General features: G+C 51.5%; 3 protein-coding genes across 4 annotated transcripts in view; 2 read left to right on the top strand and 1 right to left on the bottom strand.

Annotated features, from left to right (window-relative positions):
* LOC310664350 (coronin-7-like) overlaps positions 1-5,963 on the bottom strand; it is a 103,754-nt gene extending 97,791 nt beyond the window's left edge. Inside the window, 3 exon segments of the mRNA XM_083413392.1 lie at positions 515-690; positions 693-2,202; positions 3,937-5,963. Of these exon segments, the coding sequence (XP_083269518.1) occupies positions 515-690; positions 693-711 (195 nt within the window). The 5' untranslated portion in view covers positions 712-2,202; positions 3,937-5,963.
* A 6,280-nt stretch (positions 5,964-12,243) lies between these two features.
* Positions 12,244-13,203, top strand: LOC310664310 (hemoglobin subunit alpha-D-like). Its single transcript, XM_083413256.1, has 3 exons — positions 12,244-12,562; positions 12,661-12,865; positions 12,978-13,203. The coding sequence occupies exons 1-3, from the start codon at positions 12,468-12,470 to the stop codon at positions 13,104-13,106; spliced, it is 429 nt and encodes a 142-aa protein (XP_083269382.1). The 5' UTR covers positions 12,244-12,467; the 3' UTR covers positions 13,107-13,203.
* A 2,587-nt stretch (positions 13,204-15,790) lies between these two features.
* DNAJA3 (DnaJ heat shock protein family (Hsp40) member A3) lies at positions 15,791-25,720 on the top strand. Of its 2 annotated transcripts, XM_083413628.1 has the most exons (12): positions 15,801-15,993; positions 16,793-16,929; positions 19,149-19,232; positions 19,378-19,578; positions 19,883-20,035; positions 20,314-20,461; positions 20,715-20,779; positions 20,881-21,009; positions 21,863-21,978; positions 22,393-22,490; positions 23,746-23,867; positions 24,589-25,720. In XM_083413628.1, the coding sequence occupies exons 1-11, from the start codon at positions 15,825-15,827 to the stop codon at positions 23,850-23,852; spliced, it is 1,407 nt and encodes a 468-aa protein (XP_083269754.1). In that variant the 5' UTR covers positions 15,801-15,824; the 3' UTR covers positions 23,853-23,867; positions 24,589-25,720. The 2 variants fall into 2 exon arrangements, with proteins under 2 accessions (XP_083269755.1, XP_083269754.1); XM_083413629.1 differs by lacking the exon at positions 23,746-23,867 and having other exon boundaries at positions 15,791-15,993.
* The last annotated feature ends 401 nt before the right edge of the window (positions 25,721-26,121 follow it).

The following is a 26,121-nucleotide window of genomic DNA, read 5'->3' as shown; positions in this document are numbered from 1 at the left end:
CAAGCTCCTCCTCCCGCCCCCCGATTCTGCAGGCGCCACCTTCCCCGCTTGGCCCCCGAGGAGGAAGCCGGCTGCAAGCCCGCAGAGCAGCTGCGCTGTGCACAGGATGGCGAAGGGAGAGCGGAAGCCGCAAGGCGCGTCTTGTGACCCACGCCCAGAGCGCGGCTGCCGACGCCCTGAAGGCGCCCCACCTCTCCGGCGGCCGCGGCACCGAAGGGGTTAACCCCGAGGGCGCCCCCGCTGCTGCGGCTGCTGCTGCCGCCCCCCTGGGCAGGGGAAGGAAGGAGTGCCCGGGCGCCCGGGCGCGCGCCGGCTGGTGGGCAGCGGGAGTCCCCGGGGGCGCCCCCGGGCACAGGGTGCCAATCGGGAGCAGGGCATCCCGGGGGTGGGTGGGGAGATCGGGGGCAGCGGAGCCAAGACCCCCACCCCGGAGGCAGGTGCGGGCAGGGAGGGCGCCTGGGGTTGCTCTCCGGGCGGGGATCGGGGCCCTTCCCGTCGGGGCGCCGGCACCCACCTCCTTGCGGGCCACCCTGGCCTCCGCGTGGCGGAACTTGGACACCTTGAAGCGATTCATGCTCAGCCTCCCGCCGCCGCCGCCGCCGCCGCCCGGGCTCCGATCCGAATCGCCGCCAAGCCCCGCCCGGCCGTCCCCGCCTCCTCCGCCGCCGCCGCCTCCTCCTCCTCTGCCCCGCTCCGGGGACTGAGCACCATCCGGCGCCCAGGAGGAAGGAGGAGCCGGGCGGAGGGGCGCTTTCGCCCGGGAGGCGCCGCGCAGGTACGACGGTGGCGCTTCCACCTGGAAGGTTTGGGGAGAAAATCCCGCCGCCCAGTCCAGCACACGGGGCTCTCGCCCTTCCCACGCGCCCCGGTTTGATCCGGACAACAACCTTGCGAGGGAGGCGAGGCAAAAGAAACCAACCAACAACCCACCCGCCAGAGGATGCCCTGGCGAGCTTTGCAGCTGAGAAGGGATACGTTTATGAACGGAAAGATTAGGCACCGCCTTTGTGTCCTAGAACCTGACGCTCAATTTTAAAGCCATCATTTAAACAATCTTTTTATTTACTTATTAAATTGTAGATACCGCTCTCCCTCTGTGGAACACAGGGTGTCTTGCAGCAAGAGCAGGGGTCAGCAAGCTTTTTCAGCAGGGGGCCTGTCCCTTGTGGGGGGCTGGACTATATTTGGGGGGGGGATGAACGAATTCCTATGCCCCACAAATAACCCAGAGATGCATTTTAAATTCTACTCATGTAAAAACACGCTGATTCCCAGACCATATGCAGGCCAGATTTAGAAGGTGATTGGGCCCCCAGGCCTTACTTTGCCTACCCATGAGCAAGAGTTTCTTAAGGATCTGAGGTGGGTGGACTGGAAAGTCCTCCAATCAAATAGGAGGAGAGCCCTGAGGGTGGTGGTCTCCAAGGCTGGTGTGTTGAGCAGGGTGCTTTACGGAAGCGAGTTGTGGGCCCCTGACAGCCATCAGCAGCGACTGGCCCAACACTTTCCACATGTGGTGCATCGGGAATATTTTGGGCATCACGTGTGGCAGGACAGAGACTCAAAGAAAGATGTGCTCTCTCAAGCCTCAGCGACGTCCTACTCTGGCTTGGTCATGTCCACAGAATGGAAGATGGCAGGCGATGGCAGTGCCTGGAGACAGGCGGTCAGATCATGCACCCACAGCAGTGACCAGAGGAGGAATGACCGCTGGGAGACCAAGCAGAATAGAGTGGCGCAGACAGCATCTTAAAAAGCAGAGACATCACCTTGCCGACAAAGGTCCGTATAGTTAAAGCTCTGGTTTTCCCAGTAGTGATGTATGGAAGTGAGAGCTGGACCATAAAGAAGGCTGTTTGCCGAAGAATTGATGCTTTTGAATTCTGGTGCTGGAGGAGACTTGAGAGTCCCATGGACTGCAAGAAGATCCAACCTCTCCATTCTAAAGGAAATCAGCCCTGAGTGCTCACTGGAAGGTCAGATCCTGAAGCTGAGGCTCCAATACTTTGGCCACCTCATGAGAAGAGAAGACTCCCTGGAAAAGACCCTGATGTTGGGAAAGATGGAGGGTACAAGGAGAAGGGGACGACAGAGGACGAGATGGTGGGACAGTGTTCTCGAAGCTACAAACATGAGTCTGACCAAACTGCGGGAGGCAGTGGAAGACAGGAGTGCCTGGCGTGCTCTGGTCCAGGGGGTCTTCTGTGGCATTAGCTACCCCTCCCAGTTTGGCATCATCTGCACATTTGATGAGCACCCCCTCAATTCCTTCATCGAACACAGCACTACCTTTCAAATAAATGTTTATCAATGGCAGTCAGCAATATGCTATACGGCAATTAAGTGTTATTTTGTTATTTATTGCATTTATATGCAACATTTTTCCTCCAAGGAGCTTCAGGGCTGAGTGACGATTTGAACCCGGGTCTCCCAGGGCCTGGTCTGACACACTAACTCCTTCTCTACACTGACTCCAACCAGATAAAGTTGTCAAATCGCTTTATTGGAGAGGGTAACTAAACAGATCAACAAGATAAGGCACATTGGATATGAAGACGACTTGGCAACTCAGTGGTACAAGTTTTGCAATGGGCACAATAACCATCCTCCGCCCCCTGCCCCTCACGGTATGCTCTGGGAGGACTTGCTGGGATAGATGGAAAATGTCATTCTGTATCCTTGGCATGGAAGGTGATTTTTTTACCTAAACTGAGATGGAACGGGGATGTATTCCGCAGTGCTAACATCATTGTTTAAAGCAGCTAATTTTTTTTTTTATTTATTGGGCATTGGTATTTACAGAAATGGCCAATGTAATAGAAAAAAAATGAAAGGGGTAAATACCTGTGTTAGCTTTACTGGCAATCAGGAGAGCAGGACCATCAGGAAGATATAAAAGATTATGACATCTTTGTTGATGACGGCTAGAAGGTTGATCACTAAGAACTGGAAGCCTGCAAACAAAACGATCTCCATTGGGGCTTCTGGTGTTCATGTGGTGTATGGCTAAAAAGTTGAGATATTGGATAAACCTGGCAAAGGGCAAAGCAAGGGGCATCCAAACTTTATATGAACTGGGCACAATTCCACTCACTGTGCAACCAAGAACACAGAGGTGCCAGCAACTATCAAACTATCAAGCAGGGAAACGACCTGATTTCACAGTGAGGCCTTGCAAAAGGATGGCATATTTAACTTAGGTAAAATGAAACGGCATAGACACAACTCCCAGTATCCTGAAAACCATCTGCCACAAGATAGGGGGGAAATGATGTAACTATGTTCAAGGAGCCTTCTGGGTGTTGATGGATTTAGATTTATTTTTTCCTTTGATCATTTTATATGCTGATCATTGAATTTTGTATCTGTATTTTTTTTTAATTTTTGGTTATTAAACAGGTTTATTTTTTTAGGAGGGAAGACAATAAAACTTGCAGTAAAAGCAAAAAAAAAAAAAAAAAAGTAATGGAAAAGCAGCCTACAACAAATAAGTTTTAAGGTGCATTAGGTGGCCTGCACGGCATAGCTCATAGCTTCTCTGAGTTATTCAAGCCCCTTTGCCACGGCAAGGCAGAGTTGGACCATAAAGAAGGCTGATCGCCAAAGAATTGATGTTTTTGAATTATGGTGCTGGAGGAGACTCTTGAGAGTCCCATGGACTGCAAGAAGATCAAACCTCTCCATTCTGAAGGAAATCAGCCCTGAGTGCTCACTGGAAGGACAGATCCTGAAGCTGAGGTTCCAAGACTTCATGAGAAGTGAAGACTCCCTGGAAAAGACCCTGATGCTGGGAAAGAAGGAGGGCACAAGGAGAAGGGGACGACAGAGGACGAGATGGTGGGACAGTGTTCTGGAAGCAACCAACATGAGTTTGACCAAACCCTGGGAGGCAGTGGAAGACAGGAGTGCCTGGCATGCTCTGGTCCAGGGGGTCACAAAGAGGCGGACATGACTAAACAACTAAACAACAACAACAAAGGTGGCCTGCACTGCAGGGGTCATGCGTAGTCCAGCTGTATGGGTGTTCCACAACCCTGGGGCCAGTACTAAGAAGGTACCGTCTCTTGTGCTCACCAGCCTGCTTGAACTTACCAGGAGAGAGCAGGTGCACAGGGTGTCTGGAGCTGATCAGGATCATATGGGTGCAAGTTGTCATCCCAACAGCCTAGCCGCATCTCTTCCTGTATTTCCTCAACTCCTGACCACTTGGTTTGTTATGGTTTTGTCTGTTGTTGATTCAAGGTGCTCTGTATTTTGTAGAAGGTGAAGACGGAGATCAGTTGGGTTTAAAAACCACTCATCATCGTGCCGTTGGGCAGGGCGATACCGTAGTCTTCATAACACAGTTCAGAGAGTCAGAATGGTAGAGTTGGAAGGGATCTCCAGTGGTCATCTAGCCCAACCCCCTGCAATGCAGGAAACTCAGTTCACAGAATTGGTTTCTGGAAGGGAGGAAATGAAAGGTTGCTCAGGCTGTTACGCTGCCGCTGCCTCTTCTCAGGGGAGAAGCCTGGTGGCAAGCCAGGAGACACTTGTTCAGGTGGAGTGTTATAAGAAAAAACTGCTACTATATCCCACATGGGGTATCCATGAGCCCATATAGAGTCCTTAAGTGGGTTCCCTATCACTAGGAGAAAATAACAGAGGCCAACCAGAGAATATTGAGAAGCAAAGCAGCTAGTAAGCCTGATCGTTATTAAACTGTTGCAACAGGGTCCTCACTCACCACATGCAGGAGGGAGGAGAGGAACCCAGAACATTAGTGTGAAAGCTCTTATATGGACTTTTGAAATTGCCCACCCTGCAGCCTAAGACCACCCCCCAAAACATCCTACATACATTACAGAAAGAGGTGGTCCCCAGCAGAAATACATGGGGGGGGGGGGATATACAGCAGAAAACCTGTCTGCCAGGATACCTGATCATGGTCACTGATTGCTTTACCTGGGCAGCCCGGCCATTCCCTTTGAGATGCTAAATACACAGTTCCTGAATCCAGATCACAGGATCACCCTATTCATACACAAATATGCCCTTAAGGCAGGAGTTGGGAGCAAAGAGCCGATGGGGAGGTTTCCCCATTTCCTTCCTCATTGCAGAGAATATTTGAGGTCACTTGAAGAGTCAAAATGGCTTCAGGGTTGCTCTCCTGTACTATTTCAGACGCGTGGTTTATATACTTATGCATATGTTTGCCTTGTAAATTTATGAGCATAGGATTTATATATATGAGACATTAAAATTCCTATTAAAATGGCGCATAGCAAAAACAAGCCATTAGCCGACTGGAAGCTTTTGTGCAGCGGTTTTGTCCCCACGCTTGCAACATTTTATTAAGGAAGGCCCAAGGACTGTGAAGGCTGCGCCCCACGATCCTCGCCTCTGACTTGCACTTTGTAACGAGCAGCTGTGGTGCAAGTCTCTGCAACACCCAGGCGTGACCTCGCCTCTCCTGTGCACTTCAGGGAGGAAAAATATTTGTTGGTATTGGCACCGTTCCAAGGAGAGCGTTATGCCCAGAGACTGAACGGCTGTGACAGCACCGTGCAACGCAGGGTTCAGCAACATCTCCTGACCGCTTTGGACTCCCGTGTCACAAAAACAAGGCCGCTGGCGCAAAGATTTCCGCTTGCACAACAGAACTTCCTCTCCCTGCACCGTCCAGTGGAGGAAGTGGGAAAGAGAAGTTCCACTGCGCTGGCACAAGTCCTAGGGCTAGCAGAACTGCTTCGTTGGAGAACGCCCCAGGTTTCTAGATCTCAGCTGCAGAGGTAAAGCCTGACTCTGTGTTGGCCGATCTCCCTAGAGGCCAAAAAGCAGGCATAATGTGACACACACAAAACCAATTGGGCACAATGTGATGAATGGAAAAGTTTGAGTTTTAGTACAGAATGCCAGAGCCACTCCTCAGTTCAATTATTCCATCCAGGCACTAGAATGTGAGCCAAACCTTCCAAGGTTCTCCTTTCAAGTAGATCTGAAAATGATTTATAAAGGTAAAGGGGCCCCTGACCATTAGGTCCAGTCGTGACCGACTCTGGGGTTGCGGCGCTCATCTCGCTTTTTTGGCTGAGGGAGCCGGCATACAGCTTCCAGGTCATGTGGCCAGCATGACTAAGCTGCTTCTGGTGAACCAGAGCAGCACACGGAAACGCCGTTTACCTTCCCGCCGGAGTGGTACCTATTTATCTACTTGCACTTTGATGTGCTTTCGAACTGCTAGGTTGGCAGGAGCAGGGACCGAGCAACGGGAGCTCACCCCGTCGCGGGGATTCGAACCGCCGACCTTCTGATCGGCAAGTCCTAGGCTCTGTGGTTTAACCTACAGCGCCACCTTCGTCCCTGAATCTAACCCCAAGCTGACTTGCTAAAATGTCCGAATCAGACAAGTGCTGGAGATGTGATGAGTTAGAGGGCATGTTTTATCATATGTGGTAGACTTGTAATAGGGTAAAAGGGTATTGGGAAATGATATATAATGAATTGAAAAAAAATGTTTTAAAGTACCTTTCCCCCAAAAAACAGAGTTCTTTTTGTTGGGGATAATTCAGAGGGAAATTCTCAGGTATCAAAGAAAGGTTATTTATGTATGCCGCTACTGCGGCCTGTGTTTTGTTAGCCCCCAAATGGAAAACGAGCGAGGTCCCAGCCAAAGAAGAATGGCAACTTAAACTGATGGAATACGTGCAGCTTGCAGATTTAACATACAGAATAAATAGAACAAGTAGAACATACATTTAAAGAAGACTGGAAAATGTTTACAGATTATTTGGGTGAAAATTGTGTACCTTTAAAAAACACTGGTAGCATTAAGATAAATTCAACGGTGTAAATAAACTCTGATGGTGTAACAATGGATTACTGAATGGTTTAGTTCATGCAAAATATGCAGGGATGTATGGTATGCAAAATGAACAGCTGAAAGAGAAGAAGGGAAGTCATTGATCTAAGGTGGTCTGTATCTTGAAATGCAAATTAGAAAAATTTAATAAAAACTATATAATCCGTGTATGGAATGATGGTAACGCTATCAAGGATTTATTGTGAAACTGAAAGGGTAAGGCTGGATGTAAACTTTTGAAACTATTCGCCCTTTATGGGCAGAGAGCATGAAACTCTTAATCTCAGAGTTGTGGGTTCAAGCCCCATGTTGGGCAAAGGTGTCCTGAATTGATGATCCTTGCGGTCCCTTCGAACTCTGCAGTTCTGTGATTCTATGTATAAAATCTTCAGCAGTTTCTTGGTGCTGGAACTTCTTTCTGCCCCCCCCCCCCCCCCCCGTAAAAGGTTGGTTTGGTTTTGCTGCTGCAAGTGTTGCTATGGAGCATCTGTCTCCATGGTACCCCAGCCCATACCTAGCAGTAAACTACACACGCGCAAGTTAAAGCTATATTAGGGAAAGGGATCAATCCTGAAAATAGAACTAAGGAAGAGTACTTTTAAGGTTAATTGATTTATTGTAAGAGGGACTTTCCTAGATTAAAACCACTGTGGTGGGTGCAATTGACAGATTGCATGCACACACATGAGGAATAAAATGGTAAACTGCAGTCTCTATTATTTACAGTAATTACATGCCATGTCATCATCATACATAGAACATTTCAAAGCGGCACGCAAGAAGATACAGGCAGTGCCGGATTTACGTATAAGCTAAAGAAGCTATAACTTAGGGCCCCACTCTCTTGGGGGCCCCCAAAAAATTAAAGGAAAAAACTGGATGTACATTTCCAAAATATAAGATAAAAAACAAATAAAATAAAACCTCCATACATGTTTTGTGTTGTGTAGTGTCACAAGAGAAGCCATAATCAGAGAGGGGACTTAATAAATTAACCTCTCAGTGTTACGTATTTCTATGCTAACAAAAGAATGTATCTTTTTACTTGTATCTTTTACTTCTGTATCGCTGTAATACCACTAAAGAATGTAGCTGAGGAATGCAACTGTTGACTTATCAAATGTATCGCCTTTTTTATCTTTCTAAAAAGTGTTTTCTTACACTAGAAAATATAACTAGAATAGAAGAATGTAACTGGAAGAATGTAGCCAAAATATTGTATATTCTGTGTGACTTTCCATTGGCGTATACTTGAACTGTCAATATTCTGCCCTTCACAAACTGGAAGGAAGAACAGCGAAAGAGGCTTGGGTAATGGAGTCAGCCTCTTTTCTTTTGGCCTTAGGCCCACCCCTGGCCGAGGACAGGTCAAAGGCCGGCCCAAGCAGGTGGGTGGCACCTGCCCAGGTGAGCCCTGCTCTGTGCCGCAACCCCCGCCCACCTGTGGGAAAGGGAGGGCGGATACTGTCAAAACACCTTCAAGCGCCACAGCGCCACCTACTGGGTCCACAAATGACATCGTGAATACACACAAAATGCAACATAAAATCAGTTTAATTAATAAAAGTATGCACACTTCTTCAGATAAGATGCATGCACACGAAAGCTCATACCAAGAACAAACTTAGTTGGTCTCTAAGGTGCTACTGGACAATTCTTTATTTTTAAAAAAATATATATTTCTACTGCGTCAAACCAACACAGCTACCTACCTGAATTTTAAAAACTGTGTTTCAGATTCCTCCCCCTCCCCCCGTCATGCAGGTTTCACTGCAAGTGTTCGTTCATATATTGGAAGTAACTTGGTTTAAAAAAGGGGGGGGAGGAAGCATGACATTTAATTAATAATGATGTTGTTGTTGTTTAGTCGTTTAGTTGTGTCCGAGTCTTCGTGACCCCATGGACCAGAGCACACCAGCACTCTTGTCTCCCACTGCCTCCCGCAGTTTGGTCAAACTCATGCTGGTAGCTTTGAGAACACTGTCCCACCATCTCTGTCGTCCCCTTCTCCTTGTGCCCTCCATCTTTCCCAGCATCAGGGTCTTTTCCAGGGAGTCTTCTCTTCGCATGAGGTGGCCAAAGTCTTGGAGCCTCAGCTTCAGGATCTGTCCTTCCAGTGAGCACTCAGGGCTGATTTCCTTCAGAATGGAGAGGTTTGATCTTCTTGCAGTCCATGGGACTCTCAAGAGTCTCCTCCAGCACCAGAATTCAAAAGCATCAATTCTTCGGCGATCAGCTTTCTTTATGGTCCAGCTCTCACTTCCATACATCACTACTGCGAAAATGAATAAGGATAATTATTCCAGTTGCTGAGAATCACAAGAGCAAAGTCTGGCATTCAGGTCATGCTTGTAAGCTTCCCCCTGAAGCCTTTGATTGCCTCTTTGAGAACAGGACACCGGAAGAGGAGGGGTCCCTCTTGGCACCTGCAGTGTTTGTCTCCATTCTGGACAGAGGGAGACCTCATATAGTCCCCTGCTCTACCTCCTGGCCCTGGCAGGGGACTCACCCTGGGCCCCGCCTGCTTGCTCTGAACCCCAAATGTCATCTTCTGGCTCAGGAATAAGGGCCCCATCAGCAGGCCAGGTCTGGGAAGTGATCCTTGAAAGTATCAGCTCAAGAGGCCCCAAGGAGGCGGCCCAAGCTCAGCTCCCCAGGCTAAAGAAACTGGAATATTGTAATGAAGGGAGAAGTCAGTTTACAGGAGGGAGCAGTGATTCTTATGCAAGTGTTAAGGGATGTGAGGGAGGGAGAGAATCCCCAACTGCAGAGTCCCCCCCCCCAGAAGAGAAATTCCCATCTGAGATCCTCAGAGAGGTCTGGGACTCGTTCTGCCCGGACACTGAGGTCCAGCTCTGAGGGCCTTCTGGCGGTTCCCTCCCTGCGAGCAGCCAAGTTACAGGGAACCAGGCAGAGGGCCTTCTTGGTGGTGGCACCTGCCCTGTAGAACGCTCTCCCACCAGATGGCAAAGAGAAAAACAACTACAGTGGTACCCCAGGTCAAGAACTTAATTTGTTCTGGAGGTCTGTTCTTAACCTGAAGCATCACTTTAGCTAATGGGGCCTCTGGCTGCCGCTGTGCCACCAGCATGCAGTTTATGTTCTCATCCTGAAGCAAAGTTCTTAACCCAAGGTAATATTTCTGGGTTAGTGGAATCTGTAACCTGAAGTGTATGTAACCCGAGGTACCACTGTACTTTTAGAAGACATCTGAAGGCAGGCCTGTTTAGGGAAGCTTTTAATGTTTGATGCATTATGGTATTTTAATATTCTGTTGGAAGCCGCCCCGAGTGGCTGGGGAAACCCAGCCAGATGGGCGGGGTATAAATAAATAAATAAATAAATAAATAATAGTGTGGTCAGAAAAACAAGGAACTGCAATGCACAGTCAGCAAAAATGGATTTGGGTAGATTTTTAATTAATTCATTCACTGCGACGTATTCTCCTGTCTGCTTAAGAGGCAGTCAGAGCAGCACTGGACAGATTGAGGAACGGATCCTGCCCTCCTGGGTTCTGCCCTGAAGCAGAGCTCCGCTGCCTCCACGAAAAGACATCTCTCTGCACCCGAAGCAGCAGGGAGCGCAGAGTCCGTGCCTGCCAGTTGGGTGAGAAGGCAGGAGCATCCCTCAGGATGAGGCCAGGGTGGCTTTCTGCGCAGAGATGGGGCTGAGCTGAGAGCCCAGGCTCCTTCTCCTCCTATCAGCCTGGCCACCCCCTGCAAGCTGGAGGATAAGGCAGGCTGTGTCTGGGAGGAGATAGCTGAGGGGAGGGGACTTGGGGGGCAGCTCCCTCCTTCAGCCTCCAGCGACTCTGGCTCTTTCTGCCGGCAAAGAGTCCAATTCTTCACTGGGAAGGAAAGCAGCAGCAGAAGGGATGGACGGGGATGAGGACTCCTAAAGGGGCTCCTAGAAGGGGAAAGGGAAGGGCCCTGCCTTGCCCCCAGGCCTGCTGCCTAAAGGGGTCGTGCAGAGGAGGATCAGGGGGCCTGGAGGACAGGAAACACCCAGGCATTTCTGTGCTCTTTGGGGGGACTTTCCAACCTACGCTTCAAGCTCAGGCTTGCGAGATTTTCTCTCGGCCGCTCAAAAATAAACAAGGAGCTCTTAATCACTTGCACACTTGCAGCACCCGTCCCTAGGTGTGCATTGTGACTGGCAAACCAAGGGGAGTTGTGGTGGTGGTTGTTTGTGACTTAGGACAGAGAGAGAGAGAGAGAGAGAGAGAGAGAGAGATGGAAGGGAAGTCAAGGATGAAGGAGACTGGGGAGAGGGCCCCAGTGGGGTCAGGGAAGCCAGTCACTCTCCCTCTAGATCAGGCTTCCTCAAACTCGGCCCTCCAGATGTTGTTGGCCTACAATTCCCATGATCCCTAGCTAGCAGGACCAGTGGTCAGGGATGATGGGAATTGTAGTCTCAAAACATCTGGAGGGGCGAGGTTGAGGAAGCCTGCTCTAGACCAGGCGATGTGAGATCGAGTCAGGAGGTTTGAAGACAGTTTTTGAGGTTTAATTAAATTATTTCATTTAATTTACATCTTGATTGTTAAAACACACCCACACCAAACACCTGGCATCTATCCCTCACATGAGATGGGACCATCAGCTGATACAAGTTCGCCAGACCAACGAAAACATCTGGAGAAACACATTGGACTAGAGACTTAGATAGGCATTAGAAACTGGTTCTAAGCAATGCTTCCAACTTTAAGCTGCTGTTATACCTTTTCCCTAGAAATGCAGATTAGCTTTTGCTGCCTATGGTATGCTTAAAATTATGTCCACTATTTATTGTTGTTGCCGTTTAGTCGTGTCTGCCTCTTCGTGACCCCCTGGACCAGAGCATGCCAGGCACTCCTGTCTTCCACTGCCTCCCTCATGCTGGTAGCTTCGAGAACACTGTCCCACCATCTCGTCCTCTGTCGTCCCCTTCTCCTTGTGCCCTCCATCTTTCCCAACATCAGGGGCTTTTCCAGGGAGTCTTCTCTTCTCCTGAGGTGGCCAAAGTCTTGGAGCCTCAGCTTCAGGATCTGTCCTTCCAGTGAGCACTCAGGGCTGATTTCCTTCAGAATGGAGAGGTTGGATCTTCTTGCAGTCCATGGGACTCTCAAGAGTCTCCTCCAGCACCAGAATTCAAAAGCATCAATTCTTCGGTGATCAGCCTTCTGTATGGTCCAGCTCTCACTTCCATACTCACTTCCAGCTCTCACTTCCATATGTCCACTATATATGGGGGGGACGGGACGATAAAATATATTCTTTTACAAAACTAAGCCATCACATGTGTCATTTCATGTCCCAGTTGCTTTCGGAAGGGGGAGTGTAGGCGGCAGCCTGGAGGGAGAGGGCTTTTTGCAACGGGGTGTCGTGGTGAAAGGGTAAGCACCCCTCCCTCCCGGAGCGGCCAGAGCCCGGAGCCCCTCCAGGAGCGCATGGGGAGAGTTTAGCTCTCCGCCCGAGCGCAGGCGACCTCTCCCGCAACCCGGCTCTGCGCGATAAGAGGGCGGCGGCTGGAGCCTCGGCTCGAAGGGGCGGGCGGAGGCTATAAAAGCTGGCGGCCCCTGCAGGACTCCCTGCTCCGCCACCTCCTGGGACTTACAGAGCAACTCGACCTCCTGCCTGCTGCCAACATGAAGCTGACTGCTGACGAGTGCAAGCTGATCAAGAGCTGCTGGGCCAAACTGGCCCCCGAGCACGAGGATATGGGCGGCGAAGCGCTGACCAGGTAGGCTCGACGGGGCGGCCCAGGGAGAGAAGCCCAGTCTGGTTCCTCCCGCCCCGTCCCTTTTCCTGACGGCCCCCTTCCCTCCCCCCCCCCCGCAGGCTTTTCCAGGTCTACATGCAGTCCAAGATCTACTTCCGAGACTTCGACCTGTGCCCCGGCTCCAACGACATTCACCACCACGGCCAGAAGGTCATCAAGGCCCTCGACAGCGCCATCAAGAACATTGACAACATCCGCAGCTGCCTGTCCGACCTCAGCGACCTGCACGCCTACAACCTCCGCGTGGACCCCGTCAACTTCAAGGCAAGCGCGCCGACGGGGCGGACGAGGGCCAGGAGGGGCGCGCCTTGGGTCTTCCCTCCCCCACCTGGCCGACCCCCCGCCTGACCCCCGTCTCTCTCTCTCTCCTTTGCAGTTTCTGACCAGGTGCCTCCACGTGACAATGGCTTCCAGCCTCCGCGGAGACTACAACGCCCTGGTCTACCTGGCCTTTGACAAGCTCCTCTGCCTGGTGGGCGAGGTGCTGACCGAGAAGTACAGATGAGCCCCCCGCCGCCCGCCCCCTCGGAGCTGCCCTTTGGCTCTGGATCTGGAGCGCTCCGCTTCCGCTGTGTTACTGAGCAATAAAACGCATGAACCACTCTCTGCTGCGCCTCACTTTTTGGGGGGAGGACAGGGTTGAAGGGGGGGCTCCGGACTCAGCACTGTGAACTTGTATTCTGGAGAAGAGCTCAAAGGTGATGAGGGAGTCCAAAGAAGGGATGAAAGGCCCCTTGCTGTCCATCTTCAGGGCGCGAGCCTCAGGCTCCTTCCTAATAAGCCTTGGAGCAGCCTCTTCGCCGTATTCCCTTGGAGATCGGGAAGGGGGCGCGCAGGAGCCTTCCGACCTTCTCTTCAAATGGGGCAGCTAGCGTTGTTCCTCGAGCCAGGGGGGCTTTAGTGAGGGGCGGCCAGGCCTTCAGTAAGACCCCTTTTTTCTCCCCTGGGTAGAAGGCTCCCACCAACGACTCTCCTGACCGTAGGAAGGGAGGGAGGGTGACGGGAGACCTGGCCTGCCTGCGTCGTCGTCTCTCCCCACCCCATAGGACTGTTGCCCCAGCGGAAAGTGAACCCAGATGGGGTGGGAATGATGACCACTGAGGGATCCCTGGAACTGGGCAACATATGGGAATACAGCCGCTGGCAGAAGGGCGGGGTCCTTCCACTAAGCGAATATACACCCCCGCCAGGGCATGGAGTGGGGCTCCTTGGGGCGCAGAACTTCTTCCCCAAAATCAGTTGGGGGGGGAGAGTCCCCCTCTGCCCCTCACCCCACGAGAGGGCGCTGGGCGAGACAGGAGAGTCTTGTGCGGGCTGCTGCTGGGTCCGGAGGTCAGAGCTTGAAGATGGAAGCAAGGAGGGCGTCGTCCAAGGAGCCCATAGAAAGCCGAGGGGCAGCTCCTCTCGCCCCACAGCAAGCAACCCGCGATCGCCTCCGTCTGAAGGCCAAACCGTTGGTCAAACTGGGGTTTCCAGCTGTTGTCGGACTACAACTCCCATCATTCCTGAACTCTGGTCCTGCTTGCTAGAGTTGATGGGAGTTGTAGTCCTGCTTCTTTGGCGATCCCTCGGAGCCGAGTAAGATGGTCTTCCTGGAAGACTCTTCCATGAACACGGTCTTAACAGTGAGTCCATAAGTGCCTGTGGAGGCCAATTCTGGATCCACGCGTCCTTCCACAGTGGGAACATTAGTTTCCGGGCCAGAGTTGATCACGGTGTGGATTTACCAAGCGTGCCTTCCTCTTAGCACGTTTCTCCCTTGTGTCCTGAGATCCAGCATCTTCAAAGCCCAGGACACCTTTGGTAAAGGCTGTTCTCCAACCGGAGCGCTCGCAGACCAGTGTTTCCCAGCTGTCGGTGTTTATGCTATTTTTGTTTTAGATTTGCCTTGAGACAGTCTTTAAACCTCTTTTGCCGACCACCAGCATTACGCTTTCCATTCGGAATAGCTAGTGGGGACTCAATTTTGAGAAACACTAGCAGGGGAACGGGGCGATTCTGAAGCCGTGGCCAGTAACCTTTGACGGGGCGGGAGGGACACAGCCTAGCGCAGCTGCCTGCTCCCTCTTGCCAGGTGCCCTCTTCCTCGCACCTCCGTCCCCTCCCCAAATGCCCCTAGCTCCGTCCCCATCGCTGACCCAGCAGGGCGGCCTCCGTTGGAGCCACGGCACGCCCCCCACCCCTTCCCTCGCCTTCAGAGAGCCTCTGCCCGGGCAGGCGTCCCCGCCAGACGGCACTCATCGCGGGCAAAAGTCAGCCGCCCCGACTCCCTTCCGACGTGTCCGCCGGGCACCCGGCCCTCCCGACTGGTAGCTCCAAGGGGGACGAGGCGAGATCCAGACCCAGTGGAGACACGCGCGCCTGATCTCCCCGGTTCCTCTTCCTGCAGCTTCCCTCGGCCAGATAGATGCTTGTATGTATCCATGCATCTTAAAAAGCAGAGACATCACCTTGCCGACAAAGGCCCGTACAATTAAAGCTCTGGTTTTCCTAGTAGTGATGTATGGAAGTGAGAGCTGGACCATAAAGAAATCTGATCGCCGAAGAATTGATGCTTTTGAATTCTGGTGCTGGAGGAGACTCTTGAGAGTCCCATGGACTGCAAGAAGATCACACCTCTCCATTCTGAAGGGAATCAGCCCTGAGTGCTCACTGGAAGGACAGATCGTGAAGCTGAGGCTCCAAGACTTTGTCATGAGAAGAGAAGACTCCCTGGAAAAGACCCTGATGTTGGGAAAGATGGAGGGTGCAAGGAGAAGGGGACGACAGAGGACGAGATGGTGGGACAGTGTTCTCGAAGCTACCAGCATGAGTTTGACCAAACTGCGGGAGGCAGTGGAAGACAGGAGGGCCTGGCGTGCTCTGGTCCAGGGGGTCACGAAGAGTCGGACACGACTAAACGACTAAACAACATTAACAACAACATGTATGTATGTATCCGCGTAGCCGCTGGCTCTTTCTCCTAAGCTGCAAAGGAAAGAACCGCCCACGGAAGCTCTTCCCGCCGGCACCAACGCGCTCGTCTTCCGGACGCCACAGAGCTCTTCGTGCCCTTTGCGCTTGGAAGGCGAAGCCTGGAGCAGGCGGGCGCTAGGACCCAGGAGCAAGGCAGGTCTCGGGGCGGCGGGCGAGCGAGCGAGCGGGCGCACGCGCAGTAGGGCCGCCCCGCCTCTCTTGCCCGGCGGCCCCTGCCGCGCCTGCGCGGTGTCTCCCGGCGGCCAAGATGGCGGCGGCGGTGCGCGCCTGGCTGCGGGTGTCGGCGGCCGTTGGCGGGGGAAGCCGGCTGGGCAGCGCCGAGGCCCGGCGGAGGCTGCTGGCGCTGCGCCTGGCGCGCTGGCTGAGCGCCGGCCCCGCCTGGCCCCCCGCCCCCCGGCGGCTCGGAGGAGGCTCCGGTGAGGGGCGCGTGACGTCACGGGGCGCCGCCGGTGGAACTCCCTGCCACTGGAGAGAAGCCGAGGCATGGGGGGGGGAGATTCACGGAGGAGGCATTCGGTGCCTCCGCATGGGGGTTGCCGGAGCTCTTGGGCTCCCGCTTCTTGGCTCCCCACAAGGGCAGCTGGTCGGCCGCGGTGAGAGCAGGACCCTATCCTGCAACCTCCTGGCCAGCGATCCTTTCCCTCTAGGACAGTGATGGCCAAACCTGGCTCTTCAGCTGTTTTTGGACTACAACTCCCATCATCCCTAGTTAACAGGACCAGGGATGGTCAGGGATGATGGGAATTGTAGTCCTCAAACAGCTGGAGGGCCAAGTTTGGCCATCACTGCTCTAGGACACCCTTCTGCAACCCCCGTGTCCTCCACGTGTTGTGGGAATGCATCTCTCCTGGAGAAATCAACCTTTATCTCCAAGGACACAGCCAACTGTGTGACTTGTGGCAGCCGGTGCCTTACGGGTCCTAGGATCCTTGGCATGTAATTATTGCCGTCCAGTTTTAAACAGACATGAGGCCGGTATCCTTGCTTGTTGGGTTAGCCGAAGGAGAAAAAGCAGGTTTTAAACACATCCGTTACTCATTTACCTATGGACTTTGGTTAGGCAGGTACGGTGCTCAAGTTCTGGCTGACTAGGATAGGGGGTTTGTTCCGATTGGTGTCCTGAATTCCAAAGGACTCGTGGCGCTTTTTGCACAGACCACGTAGCTAAGAACGAGACAGTCTGTTGTCCTAAAACCCCATTTTGTTCTTTTGCAGGAGTGATACATCATCCTCTTGCCTGCGCTGCCTCGTTTCATACCAGCCCTGCAAGCTGTGCCAAAGAGGACTATTACCAGATCCTGGGGGTGCCTCGAAACGCCAGCCAGAAGGAGATCAAGAAGGCCTATTACCAGGCATGTTTGCTGAAAAGAAATGTCTTTGAGAAAATAGGTTTCTCAAAACAGGAAGGTAGCATTGGAGTTACAGGGTGCCGGCATGTTCCATTTGTCCTCTTCCGCAGGGCATCAGCGTACAAATGTTTAACTGCAGCGCCTTATGCTTTCTGAGCCCCCTCAGGGGAAAAGGTGGGGTACAAATAAGCATATAATCTTATAATTTTTGAGTAGCCTTTAGGAAGGGATGGGCTAGTGGAGAGGAGGAGGTTTTTTAAAGCATTAGGAAATGGTAGAGAAGGACATTCTAATGTGATTGACCAGTTTTAGAGAAGCAAACTGGTCCATAGTGGTTGAAAGAGCAACCATGTTTGTTGCTTTGAAACAAAGGGTCCCAGGTTTTTCTATTTAAAAAAAACCAAGGGTGCCTTCCTATTAGAAGTCCACATGCAGGTATGTATTTCTCGGAATGAAAATGGTAGAGCTTTGCCTACACAGCACTCTGTGTCACACTCTTGTCAGGATATTTCCAGCGTTTTGTCTTCAGCATCCGTTCCCCAATTACTTTTTCAGCTTGTCTGCCACAGGCATCTGCTTTCTTAACTGCTGCTTTTGGTTTTCGTCTTGATTAGAATAGACAAAGGAAGTCCACTTTCGAAGGCCTTACTAAGCGAAAAAGAAAAGAGAAGGATTAGTATCTGAATTACTATACAGTGGTGCCTCGCAAGACGAAATTAATTCGTTCTGCGAGTTTTTTCATCTTGTGAATTTTTTCGTCTTGCGAAGCACCACTGTGTATTGACGGTTTCCCGTAGGAATGCATTGGCGGTTTTAAAAAAAAGCGCAAGACATTTCGTCTTGCGAAGCAAGCCCATAGGGAAATCCGTCTTGCGAAGCAACTCAGAAAATGAAAAACTCTTTCGTCTTGTGAGTTTTTCGTCTTCCGAGGCATTCGTCTTGCGAGGTACCACTGTATGTAAAAAGAACTGGCTGAGGATAGCTTTGTGTTTTGATGCCTAGGAAACAGACTCTTCCTAGTAAGGGCACATCTTTTATGAACAGCTCTTTCTCAGCTTTTGTTTAAAAGAAATTCTGTGGGCATATCCATTCCCGGGGGGGGGGGGGGGACAGAACCTCTGCACACTTTAGATTGGTGGAATCCTGACATCTCAAGGTTAAAGAAAGGCTTCATATACACTTCAGCTGTGGACCATGTGTCTCAGCATGTGGACAGGTGGGAAGTCAGGCTGATGAGCTCTTCTAAATGTACCAGTAACACTGAAAAGTGAAGAGAGTAGCTAAAACTGCAACAAGAGCATCAGTAGCAACAAACCTGCAGGCAAAACCTAAACCATAAAGACCTGCTGGAATAGGGGTTTTCTTTTTCATTTGGTACTGAAAGCTCACTGATCAGTACCAATTGTATCTCAAGAGGGAGGGCACCACCTTTCATTAATTGATATTGATTTTGGGTAGTAATTCTTTGCTTCCAGTGAAATTGTAAATATTTTTCTAATGCAGCTGGAGTCCTATTTATCCTATGTATGCTTTTGAGATTTAAGCCATAGTGCTAATAGACCTACAACCTTCCATTTTCACAGATATTTCATCAGATTGCATCATCTGACCATAGCTAGAAATAGTGATTATTTTTGAAAGGCCACTGTGTTTCCCTGTTACAATAGAAGCCAAAAAAATTCTTTTCCTTTATATCAACCAGCTTATTTTGAAAGTTTTCACCTTTAACACCATATGTGTTACTATATTACAGTGGTACCTTGGGTTAAGTACTTAATTTGTTCTGGAGGTCCGTACTTAACTTGAAACTGTTCTTAACCTGAAGCACCACTTTAGCTAATGGGGCCTCCTGCTGCCACCACGCCGCTGGAGCACGATTTCTGTTCTCATTCTGAAGCAAAATTCTTAACCTGCAGCACTATTTCTGGGTTAGCAGAGTCTGTAACCTGAAGCGTATGTAACCCGAGGTACCACTGTATTTTGGGAATTACTTTAGTTTGGATTTATGATGCTCTTGTTATTTGTTACTCCTATTGCTCTTGTTACTCTGGTACAGAAACCCTCCTTGTCGCATGGTATAAAATTTGAGTGATGCCATACTCTTCTAACTTGAGCATAATGCAGTTGATTTGAAATACAGTCTTGTAATCAGTAACAAAAAGAAGCAGCGATGACAGTGATTCTCTTGTGCTTCATCTTCACATTTGGGTCTTTTTGCTTAGCTTGCCAAGAAATACCACCCGGACACGAACAAAGATGACCCTAAAGCAAAGGAGAAGTTCTCGCAACTGGCTGAAGCCTACGAGGTAACGTGGGGGTGTTTTTTCAAGGGGGGTGACGGTGGGCTCCTTCTGGAGTGGTCCCATTGCTCAGAATGGCATCACGACTTCACAATCTAGCCATGTTAGCTCTGCGAGGCAAAAATAAAGCCCTCATCTTCCTTCCTTGTAGGTCTTAGGCGATGAAGTGAAACGGAAACAGTATGATACTTACGGAACCGCCAGTTTCGATGCAAGCTCAGCAGGATCCGGGCAACAATATTGGCGTGGCGGCCCGTCTGTGGATCCAGAGGAGCTGTTCAGAAAGATCTTTGGGGAGTTTTCAGGGTCCCCTTTTGGAGACTTCCACACTGCCTTTGACCAGCCCCAGGAAGTGAGCATAACAATCTGTCTGCATGTGTAGCTTTTAAGGGAAAGTTACTTCGGAAAAGTTCGTTATGACTGGGATTCTAGTTTTGACTGCCCGGTTGTCCAGTTTGATTTGTAAGTAGTAATTCATTAAATGCCTGATTTAATATTTACAATTGCGCTGAGACAGAGCCATTCCTAAAAGAGGGAAACATTTCGCCCCACATCACTGTCTTCTGCCGTGTGCAAAATGGTGAGTCAAAATAGCTGGCCCTGATCTTTGCCTGAGCATTGAGTGATGGCTGCCTTTGCTCCCTCTCTCTCTTTAGTATATCATGGAACTGACATTCAACCAGGCCGCCAAGGGCGTCAACAAGGAGATTCAAGTGAACATCAACGACACCTGCCAGCGCTGTGATGGCAAAGGGCACGAGCCGGGCACCAAAGTGCAACACTGCCACTACTGCAATGGCACTGGCATGGTAAGTGTATTGATGGGTCACAACGCAGAGGAAAGCAGGCTTTGCTCACCTCGCTGCTGTGCGGAGCCTCCTGCCTCTGCCAACTGGACAACTTTGCTTTTCGGAGGAGGGCAGAGAGCTTTCCCCCTTCGCTTGCTTGATTTAGATTCATTGGGAATCATTAGCCACTGGAGACTCCCACACCTAGAAAGTGCCGAAGGAATAATCCCTGCTTGCAAAAATGCCCAGAAAGGCATCACCTCTTTCTGCATCTTCTCTCCCCTCCCCCCCCCCCATAGGAGACGATCAACACAGGTCCCTTTGTCATGCGTTCTACGTGCCGGCGATGTGGCGGGCGTGGCTCAGTTATGACGACCCCCTGTGTGATGTGTCGCGGCTCTGGGCAGACGAAGCAGAAGAAGGTGGTGATGGTCCCAGTTCCCGCAGGTCCGCATGCTCTTGTCTTGTTCGGGTTTTTCATTATATGGGGTGGCTGCTGCCATGCTTTCCTGAAGCTTGGTTGGGTCAGAGCAGAGGAACGACAGCTGCTTCCTGCAGAATGGATCAAGGGAGGGCTGGGGTGGAGTGGGCCTTTGCAAAGGTGGGCTGCTGAGGATTTAAGAATCCTATAGCGTATGAGAGACAAGCAGGAAGTACCAGGGGAATGCCCATGTTTACTACACTCTTGCTCTGGCTTCAGGTGTGGAGGATGGACAGACGGTTCGGATGCCTGTAGGAAAGAGGGAAATCTTCATTACCTTCCGGGTGCGTATTTGTCTGGGCTCCCATGATTCTCTGCCCTGTTTGAAAACAGCACCCGTCTGCTGCCGCCTCCTCCATGAACTGTACCCTCTTTCTGGATTCAGGTTCAGAAGAGCTCTATGTTCCGGAGGGACGGTGCAGACATCCACTCGGACCTCTATGTCTCCATAGCACAAGCTGTCCTCGGCGGCACAGCCAGGTCTCCTGGTCTGTACGAGACAATCAGCATTGCGGTATGTAGCAGCGGGTCCCTTGATGACAGGGAGCATGCGGGTGGTCTGTATGGCTGCGCCTTCTGGTCCCTGTCAGTTGGAGATACGGCTCAGATGTCTCCCTCCAGAGAGCTCAGCCTGGATCTCCCAGCCTATAGAGCAGGGCGCCCTGTTCATCTTACTATGTTTACTGCGTCCAAATGGAAATCTGTGTCAAGCACTGTATGCTCTCGCTGCCCTCGTCTTCTGCTGCAGGACTCCGCATGTGGGGCACATGTTGCCACAGTGTCCCTCCTCTGACTCGCACAGCACAATCCTGCACACGTTACTCCGTTAATCCCACTGTGATCACTTGCGCTTGCTCCCTAATAAGCGTATTTAGAATTGCATCCTGGATCTGTGTCGGCTGTTATCCTTTCTCCTTTACCTCTCCTGTGTGACTGGCTGCTTACACACTCCTGTGGGAGCCGTGCTTATTTTAAATTGAATTCCCTCTGGTTGGAGGGGGGGGGGGTTCCCTGGAGAAATACAGTGGTACCTCGCAAGACGAATGCCTCGGAAGACGAAAAACTCGCAAGACGAAAGAGTTATTTGTTTTTTGAGTTGCTTCGCAAGACGAATTTCCCTATGGGCTTGTTTTGCAAGACGAAAACGTCTTGCGCCTTTTTCTTAAAACCGTCAATGCATCCCTATGGGAAACCGTCAATGCATTTCCTATGGGAAACCATGCTTCGCAAGACGAAAAATTCACAAGACGAAAAAACTCGCAGAACGAATTAATTTCGTCTTGCGAGGCACCACTGTAAATAGAACTGGACACATATGGTTGTACGCAAAATGCTGAATAAACCCTGTTCCTCCACCTCTCTGCCAGATCCCCCCAGGCATTCAAGCTGACCAGAAGATTCGGATGAGTGGGAAGGGCATTCCCAGAGTTAACAGTTACGGTTATGGCGACCACTATATTCACATAAAGATCAAAGTTCCCAAGTAAGTCTGGGGGGGGGGTGCTTTTGGGGCCGGGGTGGATGGTGGCATTCAGCAGGAGCATGTTAGACATGCAATGGTGCAAAACGCAAAGTGGCCTTTATTTTGGGAGATGTAGCAGGGAATGATGGATACAGGGGAGGAAGTCCACCTCTCCTCAGGCCACACCCCTTTTTGTATTAAGCAGTATATAATGGGTTATTAGCGAGCCATCATTGGGAAGAGGCACCTGGGTTTCAAAGAGAGGATCCAGCGCTGCAGGACGGTGGCTTTGGGGAGCCTGGCAGGCACCAGGGGAAGAGGCTGCCTTTAGCGTGTAGGCGTGTTCATTAGGCGGTTCAGGTTTTTCCCAGGATTGCGAGCCTTCCTGCCGAGTGGATGCCTCCAAGGTAGCCCTTTCCCCCCTTTGTGCTTCAGGAGGCTGACAGACCGCCAGCGAGCCTTGATGCTGAGCTATGCAGAAGATGAAACCGAAGTGGAAGGGACCGTGAATGGCGTCACCAATACAGCCACTGGTAAGTGGAGCCCTGCAAGGTGGGGCGCTTGGAGGTGGCAGGGGACCCTCCCGCCGCCTCATTAAATGGCCCGCTCTGCAATGTGGTGCTTACAATGGTATTGAGATGGGCAACGTGGGACTTATGTGGCCTAGTTGCAATGGCAGCAGTGTGACCTGCGCCCCTGCTGGAATGGAAGTCTCTTTGCATTGGTAGATGCCACAAGGAACGAGTCTGGTTGTGTTGTGGTCCTCACTGGGGGAGGGATCAGGTGGCATCTCTTAGCATCACCTTACCTGCCAGCTGTCACCTTAAGCTAAAGGATTGTGATTCTCCCTTAAAAAGGAAGAGGGAGGTATTGATTTTGGGACCAGAGGACATAGGATGTAGTTAGAGGCATTTCAGACAGCCTAGATTTTTTTTAAAGTATTTATCTTCACATTCTTGGTCTCCTTGTGACATTTTCCCTGATGGGGGTACAGTATGATTTGGATTTGAAGGTCTAGGCTATAAAGGAAAGAGGTGGGGCCCTTGGAGAGGCTGTTTGTGCCCTTCCTTGCACAACTGCCTTGTAAAGATCTGGCATCCAGATGTTGGACTTCAGTTCCCATCAGCCCTAGGAGCCAGCATAGCCAGTGGTCAGGGATGATAGAAGCCATAGTCCAGCAAGATTTAGGGGACCACAAGTTCCTCATGTCTGGGTTTAAAGGAGCTGGACGGTCTTTTCTGACGCAGCTGAGTGACAGAAAGGAGACCAAAGAGCCAGGTAGCCGTTACCAAGCAGGTGGCCCTCAGATGCTTTGGTCTGCATTGTCCATCGGCCCCTGGGAGCACAGCCACAGGACCCTGGAGTTCATGGTGTTGGCAGTCCAGAATGGCTGGAGGGGCACCAGGTTGGCAGAGTTGCCTTCTAAGAGATAGAACTGGAATTGCAAATAAATGCTGTGAGAAGCAGCAAAGATACTGCCTGGCGATGAGAGCTAGGCATGAGAACAAGAAGCAAGAGGCCAAGAAGCATCAGTTGGCAAAGCAGTATAATGGGAAGGTCCCTCTCGGTTGATCCCAGGGCACTTCCAATACATGGAACACAGGCTGAAGCGAAATGAGTTTGTTAGGCCTTCCAGCACGAGCGTGCCACCCCCAGCCTTGCCTCTCCTCCTTGGCCAAGTGGCCAGGAAATGTTTCCAGGTGTGGTGAGCCAATGGGTGGCAGCAGCAGCAGCACCGCCATCTCACAATTGCATATCCTGACGCAGCTCTCTGCTGTTTGTGTCTAGGTGGCAGGGGGACGACTAGATCGGGGGCAGGCGAGGAGAGGCCCGAGGCCCAGGGGGACGACAAGGAGGGATTCCTAGCTAAACTTAAGAAAATGTTTAGCTCCTGATTTGCCCCGCCAGAGGTAGGAGGCCTCTTGTGTTCTTCTGTGCTCACTGCTGCTGAGCAGACACAGAATTGTTTGCAGCTGGGTGGGGCAGCCTTTCCGGCTGAGGGGGACAAGGTAGCAGAGACCCTTCTTCCCGCCCTAGAATCCCGTAAAGAGCAGCAGCTGGTCTGGTGCCAGCTCTGCCTGTTGCGCTGCTTCCTTCCTTGACCCACTGGGCCTTCCTCTCCTCTCGGCTGTCCCACGCCACCAGCTTTTGGTTGCAACGGCGACCCAACAGCCACGCAAATAGATGGTGGGGGCACAAGAGACTGGGTGCTGCATCTACTACTGCAAGCCACGTGTGACGGTGCTGCGCGAGGGCATAAGGCTTTGGGTGTCAGTAGAATGCATAAGATTCATTTGTGAATTGCATAGGTGCAATCCTTCTGGAAAGGTTTGCCACTTGAGGCCCTGAACCCTTGGAACTGCCTGCCACTGGATGCTGGCAAAGCGTCTCAAAAGACTGGAGCCCACACTTAAACTGCGACCAGGCAGAGGCCCCCTCTGCACCCAGGATGTCAGGGTTGGAGGGATTGACCTGCAGGCCCACAGCTGCCACTAGTCGCAGGGAGATGAGGCTTCTCTGTGGCTACGGCTGGTTGTCTGTTGACTTCCATGGGGAGAGGGCAGCCCTTGCCAGCAAGCTGCTCTTTGCAGTCGAAGTGCAATAAGACTTCCCTTTTCCTTTTGGCTCCAGGGAAACGTTCGGCCGGAAACTAGGGTGATGTGTGGCAGCGGTCGAGCGGCTGTGTCGTCCTCCGTGGAGGTGAAGCGACTGCAGGAGCCTGGCAAGAAGAATCCTAGACAGACACACTGGAACTTGCTTGGCAGGCTGTCTGCGCAGGTGGAAGGCTTTTGCCTCTGGAAGCAGGACTTGGGAGGGCGGCCTCTGCCTTTCGCCTACGGGAGCTGCAAAAGGTTCTGAGTTCCCTGGAGAGACCCTCCTCCTTTTCCAGACAGATGCAGACCACCGAGTGGGAACCTGGACAGCAAAAATCAGGCACCCGTCTAGTTTAGCAAACAGTCCTGCTCTCCCGAGGTTTTGACAAGCCCCGCAGAGAGCTCCTGAGATCACCAGCCTGCTCCAAAAAGCGGAGAGGCAGTGGAGAGCCCACGAATTCCCTGAACCCCGAGTTCTTTTGGCCGCCAGGGGAATTTGGCTTCAGAGTTTTGTGGCACAGCCTGGCCTCAAGAGAGCGGCTTCTCTCGACTGCAGCAGCTGTAAGTAAACAGCCGGGGATTCCTCCATTGCACGTGGGCAGGCAGGGAGATCTGTTGCATCTCTCGTGTAGGTCTGAAACGCATCTGAATTAGTTTCCCCTTTGCTCTCCTGCTAGCTCGTGGGGTTGCAGTGGGGTGCTGGGAGCAGCTGCTTCGTGCAGCAGCATTTTTTTGTAGGAAAGCAGCAGTCAAATACAACAACGTGCCTCTTCCCATTTACCTGCACTCAGAAGGCGTGTCCCATAGCATTTGCTGTGTGTGAAGCATCCCTCTGCACCTTTGGCCTAAGAGGACAGATGGTGGGGGAAGCGAGAGCAGAATGCGCCCCATTGGCCTCTGAAAGAGCTGGCCATGAGGCTGGGCACAGCTGAGCCACAAAGCAATCAGGACTGCTGGGGGTGTGAAGGTGGCTGCTGCACCCAGTCGCTGTTACTTATTTGGCCGCTTTAAGATTCCTACCCTACCCTGCAATAAAATCCACCCGGACTGGCGCTCTCTCCCTTCACCTGCTAACAGACGGCACGTGCAGCCTCCTGAGCCATTTGGCCTGCAAGGTGATTCTGTATCAAATGTAAAATACACTCTATAAAAAAGATCTTTAGAATCCATCCTTTTGTTCTTCTCCCTTTCAAACGTCACAGCAACCTGGAAGGATGCAAGAAGTGTAAGAGTATTCTTGAGGTTTTACTTGGGTGAGGGAAGGGAAATGGTATCCTTGAACCCTGCTGCTAGGGGGTGATACAGAAAGGAAAGCCGCCCTATTGAACTAGCACCTATCCCTAGTTTGCCTGCTTGACCCTACATACTAGGACGTGGCTTCCTACATCTAGCTGTTAGGTCCAAAGCAACAAGGCTAGCCCCATTTCCTGGTCCTGAAGTCATACCCCGGGCTGTCAGCCCTATGACCTTTTATCTGGCGAGAGAGCCTGAGGCTTTGCTGCTACGCTGGTCACCTCCCATTCTTCAGGGTTCCTGGAGGGGTGGGGCAGAGCTGGCCAGCAGCCCCTGC

The sequence above is a fragment of the Podarcis tiliguerta genome, assembly GCF_965153285.1.
Source record: "Podarcis tiliguerta genome assembly, chromosome: 14".
NCBI lineage: Eukaryota > Metazoa > Chordata > Lepidosauria > Squamata > Lacertidae > Podarcis > Podarcis tiliguerta.
The sequence above is the reverse complement of the archived record's forward strand: the minus strand, read 5'-3'. Positions and strand labels throughout refer to the sequence as shown.